Here is a 20,653-nt window from a genome sequence, read left to right as displayed (position 1 = left end):
GAGTGCCTACTATGTGCTTCTCTCCCTCTCATGAAAATCTCTTCCAACCATTGATTACCATTGAGCAAATGCCTCCTTTTGGATAGAATAGAGTATAGAAATGTTGATGTTTCTTTTTAATATAACTATTATTAACCCCTTCATAGTAGGAACTATGTGCTATATACTTCTTTGAATTCACTGCAAAATGCAACATAGTGATAGCTCATGGTAAGTGTTTGACAAATACTTGTTGAACATTTGTTTATCATCAGAGCCAGGAACACTATGACCCAAGAGAGTTTCCAGTTCCACCAGGGGCAGAAGTCTTCTTAATGTCCTTTGGTTAAGTTCTAAGCATTTTGTACACCTTGCATCCTGCTGACAGCAAAATAAGGAGGATTTGTGATAACGTTTGCATTGGAAAGAAGGGACTCTGTGACTTACTCTACTTCTATTTCATACCTCTTCTCCATAGGACAACTGCACTCTTCTCATTCTTCCCCTTTGATCATCCTTGATCTGAGGAGTCAGCAGTGGGCATAGACAGTTTATACTGCTTGAGGACACAAGGATCTTCCCTGAAGGAATTAACCTCTAGTCAGCTTGTTATGGGACTATTTTAAAAATAAAAACAAGTAATTGATGTTATTATTCAATTACTAGAATACACACATATCAAAAAAAAGTCTCAGTTGTAGAGATGAAATTAATTTTAAACCTCAAAATACTTTTTTTTTACTCTCCAAATTTCAGGGTATAATTCATTGATTTATTCATTCATTCATTGATTATCACATGTGGTTTTTAAATGATTTATAAGGGAGAGAAAGATTTCCTTGAATTTAATACTATTTGTCCTATTTAAACTATCTAATCCATCTAAATGAAGAGATGAGTGATACTAGAGAATTTTAGTTGATTTATGAATTTATTCAACATGTATTAGCAGGAACTGTTGGAATTTACCATCCAGACTAATTCTTGTGCATCATGTTAATTAGATGACTGTGAAAGTAAGATGTTCAAAAGGACTTTATATATAATACTTGCTCTGTTTATCCTGGTGATTTGGCTTTATTTACACATTTAAGAAAACTGCTTTAATTAGAAAAACTCAATATTTCCATGACTTTCTCTAATGAACGTTGCTCCAGATGATGGGTTCAAACAAATACCATTGTTTGCATCATGGGGCCCTGTTTTTCATGCTCCCAGTCAGTTCACAAAAATTCAAATGTTGGACCCTTTTCACCCATGTTTATTGCTAGGGAAAATTATGTTCCTTCTCCTGCTGATCATTTAAAAATAGTCAAATGAACACTAGGCAAGCCTCTGTGTTAGTGAAGGGGAGCTCACTGGTGAATGTTAGAAGTAGCTGAAATTTAAGCACCACAGAGAAGATTTTAGGAGCCCAAAGCTATAATCTGTGGCTAGTGAGGTAGGTATAGTACACTACAACTTAGTGCTGCAGCATGAGATATGCTGAGTACCACTACTTTCCATGGCTAATTTTTAATCTAGCACTTACTTCTCTTCTTCTATCTATGGAAAAGTATTAAAGAGTATGAAGCAATTTTAGTATTAACCTTAAAGAAACACAATTATAAAGGTAAATCTGCTGCAAGAGAAGTCACACAATGCACTCAATAATCAAATATAAATGCCTCAAGTGTTATCCACTGCTTTGGATTATCCACCTTGCCACTCCCCTCCATTAGTGAGGATAAACTGGAGCTGATTCTATTTATTTACCTGTTAAAGGTGGTAGTAGGTATTAGATGACATTAGGTCCTTTAGTTCTTTAGAGGATGATTTTTGTTTATTTTCCAACAAACTCCTCCATAAAATCTATTATAATAAATCTAACCTTGTTGATTTTATTAGACTTTTCATTTATTTTAACTCTGTTATTAACGTTACATGGTTGAAAAATCTCTAATGCCTCTGACTTAAATAGAAGCTAAGAAGGTAATTTTTCTCTTCTCCATAACTTCAAAGGTGACTCTTTCTGCTTTATTTCCTTGCTGCAGCAACCATCCACTCTGAGTTATGCAAGACACATCATTAAAACGAAAGGTCTGGGGCTCCAGGGACTCAACAAAGGACTCACAGCAACTTTAGGACGGCATGGCATTTTCAACATGGTTTATTTCGGATTCTACTTCAATGTTAAAAACATAATTCCTGTCAATAAGGTAACTATCTAATGAATGAAATGTGAAAACGAACAAACAAACAAAAGCCAAAACAATTTCCTAATGTATTTGATATGTGGCTCTCTTTTCACTTATTTCAGTTCAGAGGAGTATTTCTGATGGGTAAAAAGTGACCCTAAATTACTTCCTGCCATGTTTAAGAGTACTATCATTATTCTTTATACATGGTCTTTTCTCCCCCCTCACATATTTCTGTTAGTACTTCATAAATATGCATAAAAATCCGCGTGGTCTTTCTACCTCACAACTGTTGCTATCTTCATGCAAATCATGAATTTCATATTTTAGATAAAATTTGAGACTGTGAAGAAAAATTCTCACCTTGAGATTTTAACCTTCACAAAAATCTAACTCTAACACTTAAAAGGTGTGTAACTCTGGAGAAAGTCATTTCAGTTTTCTGAGCCTCTGCTTCCCCATCTGTAAAATAAAATAATTCTTTATTTTATAGATTTATTATGTGAAAAGAACCTTATATACCTTAAAGTACTACGTAAATGTGTCATAATTGTGCATAAAATCATTTATGTTAATAAAGATATTAAATCTACTCTAATCACAGGATTTGGGGGCAAGATATTACTACTAAGTACCTTCAGCTTCTTCTATAAAAAGAAAATCAATATATAGTATGCAATAGAGCTAAATGTCTATAATTAATTTTGCATCATCACCGCACCTCCCCATTCCTCCACCAACAAAAACCCTTCTCCTTCTTGTAGCCAAACAGAGAAACTAGAGCACCAAACTGGACTTGATAAATATGAGTGGTACTAGGGCATAGCAGCTTGGAAAGAATGGTATTTGCAGGTGCTGGCTAGCTTCCCATAGTCAATATTTGAAACTAGCTTGTTTGATTTGTATTCCTAACTCTTTAAAATTAAGGTTCATAGGATTTAGAATTGGAAGAGGCCTGAATTAGATTTGTCATAGTCCAAGTCTCTCATTTAACAGATGAGGAAACCAAGACACAGAGTGGTGAAGTAAGTTTTCCAAAGTACCACAGATTGCAGAGCCAGAATTTAAACTCAGATCTGACACCAGATTCAGTGGTCTTTCCACTTTGTCATATATGTGGTAGTATAGGACACCCAACACAGAGTTCTGTCTGACTCCAGTTTTAGTTGAAAAAAAAATCAAGTTACTCAGGAGATAATTACTAGTCAGTCAGTATGGCCTAACCCTGTACCTACCACTCCTATCACTGTGCACACACTTCTTTCTGTTAACTGAATTTCCATCTAAATCTAGGGAGCTTTGGATTTGACTAAGTATGTGGAAGGAGAGGTAATTCCAAATTGGTGAAAAGAGGACAATCTAACATTTTAAAACTGTATGAAGACAGAGCAGTTTCAGCAACTCTTTGGGAGAGATGTGGAGAGACAGAAAGACTAGGGAAGATGAAGAGATGTAAAAAATGTTGTCTCTTTAACTTGTCCTTGATTTTCTGTTTGCCTCCCTAGAGACTTTTGGAACCTTTCTGTTAAGTGATATAATAACCTCTGTCTTCATTTAAACAAAAATCTCATCTTGCTTCCACCTAAAGAGCACATTGGTTCTTGTGCATTTTTAGTATACTTTAATATATATGTGTATGTATATGTATATATATACATATGTACATGTAATATACTATATATTTATATGCATATATGTATGTATGTATATATTTTATATACATGTATATATGTGTGTGTATGCATGTATGTGCATATATCCATGTGTGTATATATATATATACATATGTATGTATATATATACATATGCATGTGTATAACTTCTCTTTCTGTTGGCTGTTTGCCTGAATAAATGAGTTTTCTCTCTGCTATTTGTGATGGGCTTTTATGTAATCAGCATTTGATGGGAAGGAGCCACGCTAATTGGTGCAAAGTTGGAGTTACCCTGACCTTTAAGAGCAACCCGGGAAGCTCCTTTTGCATCTATTAACCAGCAATATTTAGGGGTATTCATATACAAATGTACATACATATATAATTTATGTATAGATAAGCGGACATCTATCTATCTATACACATCTACTTATCTATCTACCTATCTATTTCTATCTTAACCTATCCCAACACACTTTTTGGACACAGAAAAGGGAAAGAGCAGGTGCCCAGCTCTTCTGATCCCTTCTAATTAGGAATCTCAGTCTCCCTTGGAGAAGGATTGGCCAAATTACCCCTAATACAGTTTGGTAATCTATGCAATGTCTTTCTTTTGTTGTCATATATATCCTACATCTCAGTAAACTTATGAATTCCCATAGGTTTAACTCATCTTTAGGATCTATATATCCAGCTTTAGTTTCTCTTTGGGCGTTTTATCTCTAGTTCTCTCTATCTCCACCCCCAGTTCTATATCAAAAAATGCCTATTGGACACTCTGCATGTTCTACGGACATCTCAAAATTAACATGTTCAAAATAAACCTACTTTCTTTCCCCACAACACATACTTGTTCCAAAATTCCCTATTTCTATTGCAACCAGATTCCTGCTAGTAGCCCAAGTTCAAAAATTTTGCATTATTCTCAACTCCTCATTATCACTCATCCCACATGTCCAACCAGTTTCCAAATATTATCATTTTCATCTGTACATATCATACATCTCCTCATTTCTCTTCCCTCAAACACTCACTACCTTATTTCAGACCCTCCTTGCAATAAATCTCTTCCTTCTTTAATCTATCTTCCACATAGCTCCCAAAGTAATTTTCCTAAAGTACAGTACTGACCATGTCACTCCACTACTCAATAAACTTCAGCAATTTCCAATTACAGGATCATAGGATAATAGACTGAGAGCTAGAGGGCTACTGAATCAAGCTTCACCTCCTCATTTTACAGATGAAGTAAACTGAAGGACAGAGAGCTTTAAATGATTCACCTACATGCTTGGTCAAATGACTAGTAAATGTGTACGGTGAAATTCTTGATTCTAAATCCAGTGGTCTTGCCACTGTGTCACTATGCATTTGGCATGTAAAAACTTTCTCTCCTCAACCTACCTTTTCAGGCTTATTACACATTGTCCTTTTAGGCAGCTAGGTGTCACAATAAATTGTGTTGGGCTTGCAATCAGGAAGTCTTGAATTCAAATGCTGCCTGTGCATAATATAAGCTGTGTAATGCTGGGCAAGTCACTTCATTCTGCCTCAATATCCTCCTCTGTAAAATAATAATAGCAGTTATGTCTCCAGATTGTTGTGAGGATCAAATGAGATAGCATGTAAAAAAAAAAAAAACACTGTAAAAACCTTACAATGACATATACATGTTTATTACTCTCATTGTTATTGTTAGTCATTATTCACTTTTACTGTATTCTTACCAAACAGGCCTTCTTAGTGTTTATTATAAATGGTTCTCTATCTCCTCTCGCTGGCTGTGCTCCATATGAGGAATGCATCCCCTTCACTCACCTCTCCCTCTTAGGATTTCTAGATTCCTTTGAGGCTTAGCTAAAGTGCTACCTCCAACATGAACTCTTTCCTAACCCCTTAAAGAGATGCTAATTCCTTTCCCACAAAATTATGTATATATGTCCATATTGTCTTCCTTGAGCACCTAGTGTAGTTATTAGATACTTAATAATTGGTTGTTGGTATTTAATAATTACATGTTCCTTGATTGACTCACTGATGCTAGGCGTCATACTTGCCGGCTTAGATCAAATGTAATTGAATCCAAATATGATTTATTACATAATTAGATTCATCCTCATCAAGCTAATTATACTAAATGTTTGCACCATTTAGAGGGATCTGCTGATTCCCTTCTTCTGTGGAGACTTAAGCTCCCTCACTTTTATCCAGGATCTCAGAGTTTCCATCAAGTCTGCTAAGAGATTCCCTTTCTACCAGGTGAATTTATATTCATTGTAATTATGTAAAAAGTTTCACTCCCCTTCTGCCCATGTGTAGAAAACAAATTACACCTACACCCAACAATTTTCCTCTGAATCCCTGAAGCCCTTTTGAGGCTAAATTCTCTCCATCCCATGGGGAACGGGATAAATTAGTTGGGGCTGAATGGTGAAAATGCAGTCTGCTAGAGAGAAATTCACAGAAGACTACACATTATATTCTTATAGCTTTATTAAAGATACTCGCTCTATATGAATGGTTCATCATTCTTATAAAGATTTTATTAACAATGAGAAGAAGTTATATGGATTAATAGTTGCTGATGTTCTCTCAGTCAATTTCTAACATGCAAAGAATCTCTGATTTCTTTGACTTGAGTAACTTGGGGTGGGAGCTCCCACCACCAATACAAAGCAGCAGATTTTAATCCATCTATGATTTATAAGATATTCTTAAAGAGTTGCCCAAGGTACATAAAGGCTAAGCCACTTACCAAGGAATACAGAACTATTAAGTGTCAGAGGAAAGATTTGAATTCTGGTTTATCAGACTCCATGACCAGCATGCAGTATGTGAAACACTGTCTCTATTAATGTCATCCATGATTTTGTTTCCATTCTTTTGTTACCTCCCTTTTATGGGGATATCTTGTAATTATGCCATTTTTTTCAAGATTGTATTACTTCCAGGCTAAATTTCCTCAATATATTTTGCACCCGTCACTCCTCCTCATTTAATATCTTTAGATGTTAGTAATATTTCTTTGTACACCATCTTGGGAACTGAATTATTAAGGTCGATGTGAGTTTATCATAGAATCACCAACAGATGTATTCCATTTTATATCTATTTATTGTTACGTCCATGTTTAATATATGAATGCTCTAAGGATATGTCTCAGGTGTTTCTCATACTAATCTTTTTTTTTATATTTCCTTTTGATTCCACTGCTTTTCAGGGTTTTATGAGACAATTTTCCTTCTAAGTTTTCATCATCTTCCTCCATTGTACTTAAAAATTAGTTTGTATTCTAAACCATTGCTAACCTTGGCTGCCATCTCTCTCTGTTTGGGAAGAAAAAAATGTTTGCTACCTAAGATATTTTCAGGTTACTCATGGTGGTTACTTTTGTATTAGCTAAACTTTTGCAGCATATGGTTATAGTAATTTTTCATAATCAAAAGTTCATTTGAATAACTCATACAGACACTTCCCTAGTTCAGCTTTCATCACCTCTCATCTAACAATAGCCTACTAATTGGTCTCCCTGTCTCATCTTTTCATCTTCAGTATATCCTTCACATAGCTGCCAAAGTGAGTTTCTTAAAGTACAAGGATGGTGTTCCCTACTCAATAAACTTCAGTGGTTCCCTGTTACCTCCAGGATCAAACATGAAGGCCTATGTTTGGCATTTAAAGCCTGGCCACATCTTTCCAAACTTACATATTATTAACCTTCAAGCACATTATAGTCTAGCCAGATTGGCCTTACTGCTTCTCATTTACAACACTCCATCTCCAATTGGCATACCTTTTCACTGAGTATCTCTCATGGCTAAAGTTCACTCCATATTCATCTCTGTAACTTAGAATCTTTAGTCTCCCTCAAGGCTTAACTTGAAAACCACCTTTCCTGATTGCCCCAGATGCTAATGTCTTCCTATGCAAATTATCTTATATTTATTCTGCATACAGAATTTCTTGACGAATATAATTTTAATGGCAAAGAAAAGGAAAGGGGGTCTACATTTAACATTTTTATCAGGCCAAGACCTGTAATCTTTGAAAAGAGGAAAGGAAAGCTATCATGTTTCGGGAATACAGAGGTAGGTTGTTTCCCCCATGTAGCACTTAGTGGGATGTCCCACCAAGTAACACAAGGAGTTTATGCCTAACTCCACTGGTAAGACAGATTCCTTTCCCCCCACTCCCTGCCCCCCGCCTGCCTTCCCCAGCTTGGCTAGCTTTTGCCTCATGATCTTATCTCTACTAGGTCTAAGGGTATATTTACATCTATGTTATTAATCTCTCTCTACTTATAGACTTTCCTGTTTATGGAAACTTGTGCTTACTTAGGGATAGGATTTCAATGTGCCTCTACTATGTTTGTCACTTCCTAATCAAATCACTGTCTGTTCCTCCTCCTTCCCCACACCTTAACCTCACTACAGCCTTTACAAAAATCCAAACCTTTCTTCAAATCTCTACCCTTACCAGCATTATTCACAGAAACATTATTGGCCATCATATTTTCTTTTATATAAAGGGTCAGTAAAACAACAGGAATGAAAAGCAATGGGGCAAATATTCATTTCATTAGGAAGAAGTCAGCACTCAGGGTTGCCTCTGTAGAAGTGAATCACTTTCTCCCTTTAACTTCTTTCCCTTGTGGGAAGTCAGAAACTGGAGACAGAAACTGGAAGGACGTAGACAGTTCATGGGAATTGACTCCTTCCTTCTCCAAATAGAAAGGAGACAGGGGAAGAGGTGGGCACATCTGAGTGAGGGTCATAAAACTTTACTCTGAGGTCTCTTTGGTAACTTTTTAGCACTTATACACCATTCAGAAGCAAGAGCAGCCCATGAAAATCTCAGAAGGAAAGAGCAGGTAAGCAGGTACTCTGAAACTACCTGCTTGCCTGCCTGCCTGGCTCCAATATGGAGAACAAATTCTCCTCTTCTGACTTGACTCAGATTCCTTCAAAACCCAGGCACAGAAATCTAAGTTTCAGACATGTCATAAACTGTCAGACAGTACTTGCTTAAGTATCTCTTATCCATAGCCACACTTGAAACTACCTATCATCTATCTATCTATCTATCTATCTATCTATCTATCTATCTATCTATCTATCTATCTATCTATCTATATCTTTAGATAGACACATATGTGTGTGTGTGTGTGTGTGTGTGTGTGTGTGTGTATATATATATATATATATGTACATACACACAAAAAATAGATACACACACACATTGGCTTTCTTGACTGAATTGTAAGATCCTGGAGATCAGGGATCATTCATTTTTGCTTTTGTATTTTCAGTACTAACACATTGCCCGTTCATTAATATTTATTTATAATTATTTTATTGATTTGATTAAGTCAAATTGGAACCACTGCAGTTGTTTACAACATCTTCCTACCTTTAGCCTTTCTTCTAATTTGATGTTGATTTTGTTCCTTGCTCAAAGTAGTCTAGTTTTACACACAAGTGATGTTGATAGGACTCTTACATTAATAACAAGTTGTTTTCTATGTGATAAGATCTAGTCAATTTTATTTTTTTTGTGCAGTTATTCATTGCTTGACACATCCTGTACCTTCTGATTTTCATCAGGAAAAAGGATATTCATGAAATAGAGCTGTGAAACTTTTGAGTAATATGCAAGTAATTGGACTCTTGTTTTTTTCTTTTTTTCCCAAATCTGAGTCATATTTTCCAACATATTTTTTTCATAATTTCTCTTTGTTTCTACCTTCTTATCTAACTCACTGAGTATCAAAGTATGTGTTGACTTACTTTGGAGGATATTGTCGACTTCTTTGTAGTATATCTTTGCTGTAGTTGCTGGAGCACAATTTGCAATTACCTTCATTATAATCTCTTCGCTCATGCTTATGAACACAGCAATATGCAAGGACCAAATGTCCCAGGAAATGATGTTTCTTGTTACCTTTTGGCACAACATTGAAGCAAACCCACTAATCCCTTTTGTTAGTTTCTCTAAGGAGAATGTATGAGACATTTTTCTACTGAGAGAATCACAGAATTAGAGGGATCTCAGGAGCCATTTAATCAAACCTATACCTGGACAAACATGTCATCTGTGACAAGCTTGATAAATTTTTATCTAGCTTCTTCAGAAAAAGGAAATATGCCCCTTGAGAAACAGTTCATACTACTTCTGGATTACTCTAATTGTTAGAATCACTGGATCATCCTGGATCACTGCCTTTTCATGGAAGAGGGGCTTGTATAACTCAGTGAAACTATGAGCTATTCCATGTGGGGTTACCCAAGATGGACAGGTCATAGTGAAAAGTTTTGACAAATGGTGATCCACTAGAGAAAGAAATGTCAGACCACTCTAGCATCTTTACCCCATGTACAGTATTAGCTTGGACAGATAGTGTAGATAGTGGAAGGACAGAAGGACTTGGCATACTATGATCCATGGGGTCACAAAGAGTCAGACTTGACTGGATGACTGAGCAACAATTGTTAAAAAGGTTTTTTTTAAAATTTTTTTAAGCTTAAATTTCCCTCTTTATATATTCTAACCACTTTTCCTAGTTCTGTCCTCTAAGACTAAACAGAAAAAGTCTATTGGATCTTCCATAGCATAGTCCTTCAAATGCTAAAAGATTATATAACTCCACCTCCCTCCCCCACTCAGTTCTCTCATTTAAAAGCCAAATATCCAATTTTCTTTTAATGATTCTCATATGACATGAACCTAAGGCTCTTTACCATTACAGTTGCCTCCTCTAAATGTGACACTCCAAACTAAACACAGCATATCAGATGTTTTCAGGCAGAGAACATCTAGAGATGAAAGGATCCTCAGAGATCACCATTCCTAATGCCATAAGAGGTAAAAGAAATATGTTATCAAAAATCACATAAAGAAGTTTTCAAAATCTTATACCCTGATTCTTTGTTGTCCTAATTAACACCTGACTCTTTGATACCACTACTTCAAACAAGCCCCTGTCACCATGCTTCACCATTCTCAAGCTCACCTAGACAAGCATCTGTTCTTCCTGCCATGCACATATATCTACCATGTCTATTGGGAAGAAATCTCTCTACCCCTTCCTGGAAATCAAAAGGATAAATAAATGACTGTGTCACAATAAAGGCACCACCTCAAAAGAGCAAAAGAACCTAGAAGCCACCTCTCCTTTCTCCAAAAGTGGGATGCTCTTCCTTTACTGAATCCTCTTGACCCTTCATGATAACAGGGGTCCATGCACTGGTCATGCATACCCTTTACAAAAAACCAGAGCCAATGTGGCTCCCTAGAAGGGACCAGGATACAGGAACATCCCCACACATATACTATGGGTTATTCATTGCTACTCAAGTAATCATTGGTAACATGCTACAACCTACTTATGCCTACTATGCATCTTGCCTTTTGGGTCACCTACAGTTTTGATTTTTCTGAGACAGCAATCTTCCATGATTCAGTGCGATATAGCATCAGCTGGAGAGTACTTAAAAGATGACTTACTGCAGCAGTGAGTACTTTGGGATCTAGTTTAACAAATGTGGTCCACACTTAATCTCTCCCTTTAATTCTAAGTCCATATATATTGTCGGTCCAAAGTGTATGTACTAATGAAGTAACTAAAGAAATTTCCGTTGCAACTATATGTCATAAAGTGCTTGGTGTGGGTTCTTTACCCACATGAATTGCTTAATCTCTTTTGCATGTCTCATTGAAAAAGTATTGTAGTTTTCTGGGGATTTATGTAATCAATACAACACAAACAGAAGTATCTGAAGAATCTCACATCTATAAGGAATCACTTTTTTATCTAGATTTTGCACAGCACATTCAAAGTACTGGTGAACATCTTTGAGGATCATGTGGAGCCCAGTTTGATCCCTTTTTTCACATAGGTGTTCAGGACATCATTGAACAAAATAATAAGTAATTATATCTACTAGTTCTTTCAAAACCCTGAGGTTAGTGACCTTGCACAGCCCTCCCTCACTCAAAATAAAGTCAAGTGCAAGTCATGTTATCATTTGTCTGATGCCATGGTCTTCTTTGAAAATGAAGGACAAACACAAATGCAGTTCTAGTTCAGATGACAAACGCAACAAAAGAAACCAGCTGCCTTATTGCTAACTCTTCATTTATCTGGGATTCCAACTTTTCTCATTCTGTCCTTCTCAGTCTGAAGATTATACTCTGATTTAAAAAACAAGTAAATTTAATAAATATGTCATTATACTTTTTCTCTATTATCTTCTATCATTTATTCACCTGAACAGCAGTTGTATCTCTTTAGTGAGTCACTTTGTCACTTTTCTACTTTGTCACTTTTCTACTTATCTAGCAATTGACTGACGGTATTTCAAGGAAATTTGGCTATTTAACGAAATCTGACTGTTGTGGTATGATTTTAGGTACTTTAACCATTTCAAAATCAATAAATCATTTTGCAACATTATGTTAAAGTTAAATGAAACAGTAACATAGAAAATGTAGGTAACAAAACTGAAAAAACCCTAATAAAACAAAATTTAACCTGAATTTCTTCAGGCTAACTGTCTATAATGTGCCAATTTGGGTTTCCACAGTTTTTTTTTTGTATAATTGAAAACCTTTTCACATATATTAGAAGGCAGATGAAATGCCAAATCATTTCACTTCAAAGATACATAGCCTAAATCACCAAGTTTTTCAACAATGACAGTAAAAATATCATCAAAACATCATCTGAATCAAAACCGGGAAAATATATCCACATTGTACTCTATTTTATGATAACTTTCTTCCTTAGTGGAAATTCCATGCAAGTGATATGAGTTTATAAGTATATTACCCCAGAGGAAATATCAACTTGGAAGTGGTCTATTGATTATGAATATTTTTCTAGTTCATATTTTGAGGGTATTGAACAGTAAATAATTAACTACAGTGGAAAATAGGCTATTTTAAGGAATTAACTTCTTCAGGCCACAAATGACCATCTATTGAATTATATCTGCCAGTGACCTAAGTGGAATGCCAAGCCACCAGCTGAAAAAGTTACTGTATCTCCCCAAAGTGAGTCATTTATTTCACAGGATCAGGCATATAAGGAAAGAAAGTTAAGTCCCTACCCACCAAAAGACCCCCACGAAAATCTATTTCAAATGCTCTGAATTTGTTTTCACTGGAAAAACAACCTCTATTTTAAGTTAAAGAGACACAAATCATATTGATTTTGTGGTGTTGACATGCATAAGGATTTCTTGATAATTTTAATGACTGCCTTCTTATTCCCAGATTTCCTCGTGTACTATAAGTAGAAAAAAACAAATAGAAATTAAGAATTTAGTTGTCCTTATCATTATGTTCATCCATTGATCATTGCATTTGTAATAAGCAACAAGTATTTATTTAGAGCCAGCTGTATTCTAGCCACTGTGCTAAGCAGAGAATAAAATAAAATACATAATAATTCAGGATGCTTTCACTTTATTTTGCTGATATTTCTTGCACTGTTTTGTCACAATAAAAACAATATGCAGGAATCAAAAGCACTTAAATAATGAATAATGTTTTTATATAATCAATCTATCTTGATTAGGTGAGCATTTAAATCCAACAACATGTTCAGCTTAGTACAAGTAGCATTAAATAAGACATTTTATTAGTAACTAACATAGTAACATATGCCTTTTAGGAGTATGTCTAATTAGGAGGTGTCTTATTGGTTTTAATAATGATTTGCCCATTTTTTCATGTTACTTTTTAGTTTAAGAATATCTCTTTACACATTTCAGCTGAGTCAAACTGAAGATGTAATATTTTAACTTCACTTTTGAACTTCATTTTTGTACACTTATCTAAAGTCTACACTGATTTCAGTGAAATTGAACAGTCTAAGGAGGGGACTTACCTCCAACTGCTTACATCTGGAAAGAAAACAATATGAGTAAAATTGGACATTAGCAAGATTAAATTTATGACAGCTTGTCTATATACTTCCTTTTTCGTTATCATTAGTCTTAACTAATATCATTAGTCTTAGCTAAGACTAATAATAATTAGTCTTAACTAAGTCTTACAGGTAATTGAGTGAAACTAAGATAAAGGCATTATGGTTTCGTTAGCAATAAATTACTTCTGAGAACCAAAATTTCTCCTCTTAAAAGGAGAATCTACATATTATTCATAAAATTTTCAGATATGTGAGATTAGATCCTGAGTTAGATGCTCATTTTTCGATTGAAGCGAAATCTATCTCTTCACTTTGTAGTTGGCATAGACTTCATTTCACCTCAAGGAAGAAAGAAGAAAAAAATGGTCATTTTCCTAAAGGAATTTCTTGATGAATATTATACAAGCAGATAGAAATGAGGTGAGAATAGCTTTGAATTCTCAGTGTTTATTATGCATTTATATGTGGAAGCAATTTACCATTTCTAAGATATTTAATTAAGTAGATAGCTATACCAAACATAATATAAGTAAAAATAGTAAGATAGTGATTTTTTTTGGTTGAATGAAAAGGTTTAATAAAGGAGAGAATTGGGGGATTCAAGTCAAGCAATAAACTTGCTTAAAAGATGACTTTCATACACTATTTTACTTCAGATCCTAAATTGTTAGTTTTCAAAGCCTTTGTACAAGACAGGGATGTGGAATATTACATTAGAACAGTATGCTAAACTTCTAAAGGAAATTCATAAAAGTCTTCCTTCAGTCAGAATGATACAAATCCCCTGCCACCACCAATTCTGCATTCATTTTTTAATAAGTTCTAGATTACACTAGACATTCTTGGAAAGTTGCAAAGTAGTGCCAAAAGGCAGCTGAGTGGCACAGTGACTAGAATGCGCTACTCAGAATCATAAAGACTTAAGGTCAAAATTCAGATACTAGCTATGTGACCCTGGGCAAAGTCCTTAGCCTCAGTTTCCCCATCTGTAGAATAGGGATAATAACCTACCTCCAAGGGGTTACTGTGAGGAACAAATGAGATAAATTATGTGAAGCATTTTGCAAACTTAAAGCATTGTATAAATGTTAGTGATTTATATCCACTCATGTGAGAAGTCTGGTATATTTTTTGGTTTAATAAATCAGATGGTTACTATTAGGATTCTACTCTGACTGTTTTGATGTCAAAAACATTTTGTTATTTGTGCTACTTTGGTGAAGCTTTTAAGACTATCTTACGTTTGACAACATTTTTAAAAAGACAACTTAAGGAACAGAAAAAAGTGGAATTTTCATGCTTATTTTCTGCATGGCTGCATTTTGATGTGTAGCTTTTAAAAAGGACTTTGATTTAATTCCAAAGCCCAGAGCCCTGCCAGAATATAATCTTGGGAATACTCCACATTCCATAAAGAATGCTTATCAATTAAACCATCTTATTTCTGAGTTAGTGACCTTCTGTGGAGTGAGGTTCTAGCATTTTCCCAAGATTATCTCACTTAAAGAGAAAACAAACACTCTGACAGATTTTTTCTAAGACAAGTCTTCTGAAAACCACTATATTAAAACTAAATTGCAATAAATATTTAATGTAGCTAGAATGTAAACTCCTCAAGGGCAGGTATGTTTCATTTTTGTCTTTCTGTTCGTGAGATATAGCATAAAACTTTCATATAATAGAGGTTACATAACTATTAATTATTATTTCATCTTAATTATACATATATAGAAGGTTGCTATGACTTAGTTAAGAAAATTGTGATGCCTCTCAAATTATGACTTGTGATTGCATCGATCTGTATTTTCTATCCATTGGTGTGGATTGCAACCTAAGTATTCTTGCCCATCCTGTGTGACTCTTGTCCATTTCCTCCAGCAAATTTTTAAGGTAATATCATTCATAATCTCCCAGAATTTTTCTCCATAAAATTTTAACAAATAAGTATATATTTTAAACCAATGATGCCCTTCAACAACCATATATCGCTGCTTGACAATTTTTTTAAGATTGCTGATGAACATGTTTTTTAGATCTCCCTGTTATGGTAATTGACATACCAACTACATTTCTGAATGAAATTATTTTAATTGTGACAAAATCCCTTTGTCCATCCATATCCCATTTCTCATTTCAATAACTTTATTAATAGGACATATTAGAGTGACTTTGAGTGGTATATACTGTTCTCAATTTTATTCTTTGTTCTAGATTTGTATTGTATTTTATTTTTGCCTAACACTGTTCTAAATGAACTTACTCAACTGACTTGTTAATCATCCTCGTATGAGTACTGAGTTATTTACTGTCTATTAAAATAAAACAAAGTTAATTTTTTTATGTAATTTTGTGCTTGTTCAGTGCCTACAAATTCTTTTTTAGAGAAAAGTGTTCATGTGGAATATGTATGAAGTTTCTATGTAGTCTACAAGTTGTCGAACTCTCTCATTCCTGACCTATATTTTCCAATAGTTTTTTAATATCTTCACTTATTACCTCTTTGATATCATAGTCATTTTGAATTAATCTAGATAAATCATATGTTTACTTAATTAAGAGAGGTTTTTTTAAGTTCTTTGTAGAATTTATCTACCTTTTTATTCTCTGAAATGCATGCTGGTACCTAAGCTACACATATTTTCATGGTGGTCTTCTTTGTTTTTATTTTAAATTTTCTTTTTATTATTACAAATAACAAATTTACATCAACAAACATGAACAGTCCCATATGTAGAGAGGAAGTGAAAAAGAGGAATGGATAAAAAAGAGCAAATTTCTACTTTATAGAGTTGAGGGTTTTTTTATTTGTACATTTAAAATTGAATATGGTAGTTCCAATGACCATTCTGCTTGTTTGTATGTACTTTTGAACTTCCTTTTTTATCTTCTACCAATTTTTAAAAAATAATTCACTCATATGTTTCTTTTTTTTCTTCCTGTTTTATTTGGTACCACTAATATTATTCCCTTACCCTTCTTCCTAATTCTCTCCCCCAAAACTCCATAATCCCAGGAAAATGAACCCATACATTGTATCAAAAAGTATCTCATTTTACAATTCCAGTCTATCACATCTATAACAAGAGGTGGGAAATATAATTCATTTCCAGTTTCTTGAAGTCAGGACTTTTTTCATTGCACTTATCTGGGTTCTTAAGCCTTCCAGATTTCTTTTTCTTCATGATGCTGTAGTAACTGTACAAATTATTCTCCTGGTTCTGTATACTTCATTTTGCATAAGTTCATACAAATTTTCCTGAATCCACCCCTTTTGTCATTTCTTATGGATAAGTAATATTCCATTACATTCATCTACCATAATTTGTTCAACTATTCTCCGAATGATTAACACCCACTTGGTTAACCATCCCTTTGCTATGACAAAAAAAATGCTACTATAAATACATTTGTGTATATGAATTTTTCCTTATTCCCGAAGATCCTTCTTTGCTCTCTTTGGCACTTAAGCCTGGTAATGGTATCAGTGAGTCAAAGGATGCTCACACTTTAGTGACTTTCAGAAAGTTCCCAATTGATCTTTAGAATGGTTTAATGACGTCACAACTTTACCAACAGTGCACTAGTGCATCAATTCTACCATGACCTCTCCAGCAACTATCATTTTTTTCTTAACTATCAATCTGATGGATGTGAAATAGTTTGCATTTCTCTTATCATTAGTGATTTTGAGCTTTTTAACAGAGTTTTTAATACTTGGCCCTTTTTTCTTTTGAGAAACATTCTCTTCACCTTTCTGTTTTGGAATGGCTCATATGCTTGTGTATATCTAGCAACTTTATAAGAAAAATTTGCTACAAAAAATTACAATAGTTAAATGTATCTTTTCTATCTACATTGATTTTGTTTGTGGAAAACTTCTGGATTTCATATATTCAAAATTGTCCATTTTTCTCCCATGATCCTTTATTTCCTTTGTTTTCCCTATGCAAAATTGTAAAAGATGCATCATTATAGGCTTCTATAATTTATGTATATAATCTTACATCTAGGCCATGTATATATTTAGAGCTCTTCCTCTTCTAGGATGTTTTCCCTAATTAAAACTTCCCATCTCAGGTAGGGGCTTGTAAGAGTAGGTGCTGCGGAAGGTTCTGGGCTCACCCTGTTGGTCTGTGCTCCTGACAATACATATAGTACATGAGACTGCATTGGTGTACTTCCCATTAACAGTCATAGGTTATAGGAAGGTTATACAGCAGGCAACTAGGTGACACAGTATGGAACACTAGGCCGGGAATTAGGAAGACTTTTTATTTTTTCTGGTAATTGGAGTTAAGTAACTTGCCCAGGGTTCCACAGCTTCTAAGTATCTGAGGCCAGATTTGAATTTAGATCCTTCTGCCTCCAGGGCTGCTGCTCTATCCACTGGACCACCTCACTGCCCCTAAGACTCATCTTCCCGAGTTCAAATCCAGCCTCAGATACTTGTTAGCTGTGGGACCCTGGGCAAATCACTTAAACCCATCTGTTTCAGTTTCCTCATCTGTAAAATGAGCTGGGAAAGGAAATGGCAAACCACTTTTTATCTTTGCCAAGAAAACCCCCAAAGAAATCCTATAGAGTAAGACACAACTGAAAAATTACTTAACAACAACAAAAATTATACAACAAAATGAACACTATCTCTGGCAATAAAGGACCTAGGTTTAAATCCAATCTATTATACTTATTTTCTTTCTGACCTTGAGCAAGCCACTCAACTACACTGGGCCTTAGTTTCCTTCCAGTACTATCTCTATCATATTGAGAAACATCCAATAGACTAATTAGCTTCAAGCAAAGTTATTTGCATAGGGCATCTGGGTGGTTCAGTGGTTAGAGCACTGGGCCTGAGTTCAAATCTGGCCTTAGACACTCACTAGCTGTGTGACCCTGGGCAAGTCACATAACCCTTTTTATCTCAGTTTTCTTATCTAATAAATGAGCTGGAGATGGAAATGGCAAACAGCTTCAATATCTTTGCCAAGAAAACCCCAAATGGTGTCATGAAGAGTTAGACATGACTGAAAAAGACTAAACAACAAAAAGGCATTTATCTTATGACAGCAAGAATTGTCTTAAAAAAAAACTTCTCCACTATATATTTAGGGCATAATGTATCAGAAATGCACATGCTGTCCACGAAAAGAATGAGCTTAAGCTTAGAATACAATGCTAACAAATACACATGTAGGATACACACGAATCTTTGGCAATTCACACTCTTGGTAATAAAGAGCTTGAAAGACTTTTCAATATTCATAGTCTTCACACAGCTCACATTCAGCTTCACATCTTGCATTTTCAGTCACTTCTGGGAGGGTAAATCAGGTAGCTTCCTAGGATCTTCTTCTCTCCATGGCCTGACTTCTCAGCTACCAGCCATGCTCCTTGAAGCTGCTTACTCCCTTAGGCAATAACCTATGTCCGTTGAGTGTGGTGTATCTCTGTTCCTTACTGGAGAAAGTCTCCTACAAGTCTAGCAACATCCCTTCAAAGTTCCATGTTAAATGAAGTAGGAGGGAAAGACAGACATTTTTTCCTCCACCACTACATATCTTTTCCACATGCAGCTATTGGTCTGAAAGCTCTTCTACTTTTCAGAAGTGCTAAAATTCTTCCAGGGCGTAATTAGGTAAAGCATCAAGAATCAATTTGTTCAATCAATTGAATTCTTCCCTTCAGTTGCAGAGGTGTTCCTACCTCATAAATGAATAAATCATCTTTTACAATTAGTTTAACACCTCATTAAAACAACTATAATTACATTCTGGTCCTATGACTACATTAATTGAATGGAGGGGATGTAGAGAATCGTATAGACCTAATTTCTTCAAGAATGCTTTCCAGTTTTTGTTGAATGAGTCATTTAAAAGGCTTAGTATCCATCAATGTTGGACCTTGAATTTGAATACTGACCCTGAGTAAATCACTTACCTTAACCAACCCCAGTTTCCTCATCTATTAAATAGAAATAATAGTAGCACCTGCCTCACAGGGATTTTCTTAGTATCAAATGAATACGATGCAAAGCACATTCAAAATCACAAAGTGCCATGTGAATTTTAGTCATCACTATTATTACCACAGTGCTTCTGTGTTTATTGACATCCTTACTGTGTTTGTTGAAGACTATGTTATTGTGTTCATATACTTCTCTATCTTGTGTGCCTAATTCATCCACTGGTCAATTTTTCTATTTTTTAACTGCTGAGAAATGCTTTTGATAACTACTGCTTTGTAATATATTTTGGCTTTTGGTTTTGTTTTTGTGAAGCCTCTTTAACTTAATGTAATCAAAACGTTCCATTTTATCTTTCATGATCCTCTCTGTCTCTTCTTTGGTCAACAACTCTTCCTCTCTCCATAAACCAACAAGTAATTTTTTTACATGCTCTCCTAATTTGCTTATTATATCACCCTTAATGTATAAACCACGTACTCACTTTGAACTTATCTTTTATATAGTATGTAATGTTGGTCTGTGCCTTGTTTCTGCCAGATTGCTTTCCAGTTTTCCTGGTAGTTTTGGTTGAATAGCACATTTTTACCCAATAGCTTGAATGTTTGGGTTTATCAATCACTAGTGGTCTTGAGTTTATCAAAACTGTGGTCTTTTACTTCTCTTTGTTGTGTACCTTATTTAATTGCCATTGATTAACCATTCAATTTCTGATCCAGTACTAGATTGTTTTGATGATTACCACTTTGTAGTATAGTCTGAGATCCAAAATTCTAGTAGCCCTAGACTGGATAACAGTTTATAACTGATGCTCTTGTGTTCAGTGCTTTCTTCTATCTATTAACATTTTCATCTTCAAATCTTAGATTGAGATTTTGCATTTCAGAAAGTCCTCTTCATCAGTCTTGGATTGGGTAGGTCTTGTTTTTGGTTCTGTCTTCTCTATGTCTGA

At 34.8% G+C, this 20,653-nt stretch overlaps 1 protein-coding gene across 3 annotated transcripts in view; it reads left to right on the top strand.

Annotated features, from left to right (window-relative positions):
* SLC25A21 (solute carrier family 25 member 21) overlaps positions 1-20,653 on the top strand; it is a 759,060-nt gene that overhangs the window by 711,484 nt on the left and 26,923 nt on the right. For all 3 annotated transcript variants that reach the window (XM_072629746.1, XM_072629748.1, XM_072629747.1), the window contains one exon: positions 2,013-2,177. In XM_072629746.1, the coding sequence (XP_072485847.1) occupies positions 2,013-2,177 (165 nt within the window). The remainder of the gene's footprint in view (positions 1-2,012; positions 2,178-20,653) is intronic.

Source organism: Notamacropus eugenii, chromosome 1, assembly GCF_028372415.1.
Source record: "Notamacropus eugenii isolate mMacEug1 chromosome 1, mMacEug1.pri_v2, whole genome shotgun sequence".
NCBI lineage: Eukaryota > Metazoa > Chordata > Mammalia > Diprotodontia > Macropodidae > Notamacropus > Notamacropus eugenii.
The sequence above is the reverse complement of the archived record's forward strand: the minus strand, read 5'-3'. Positions and strand labels throughout refer to the sequence as shown.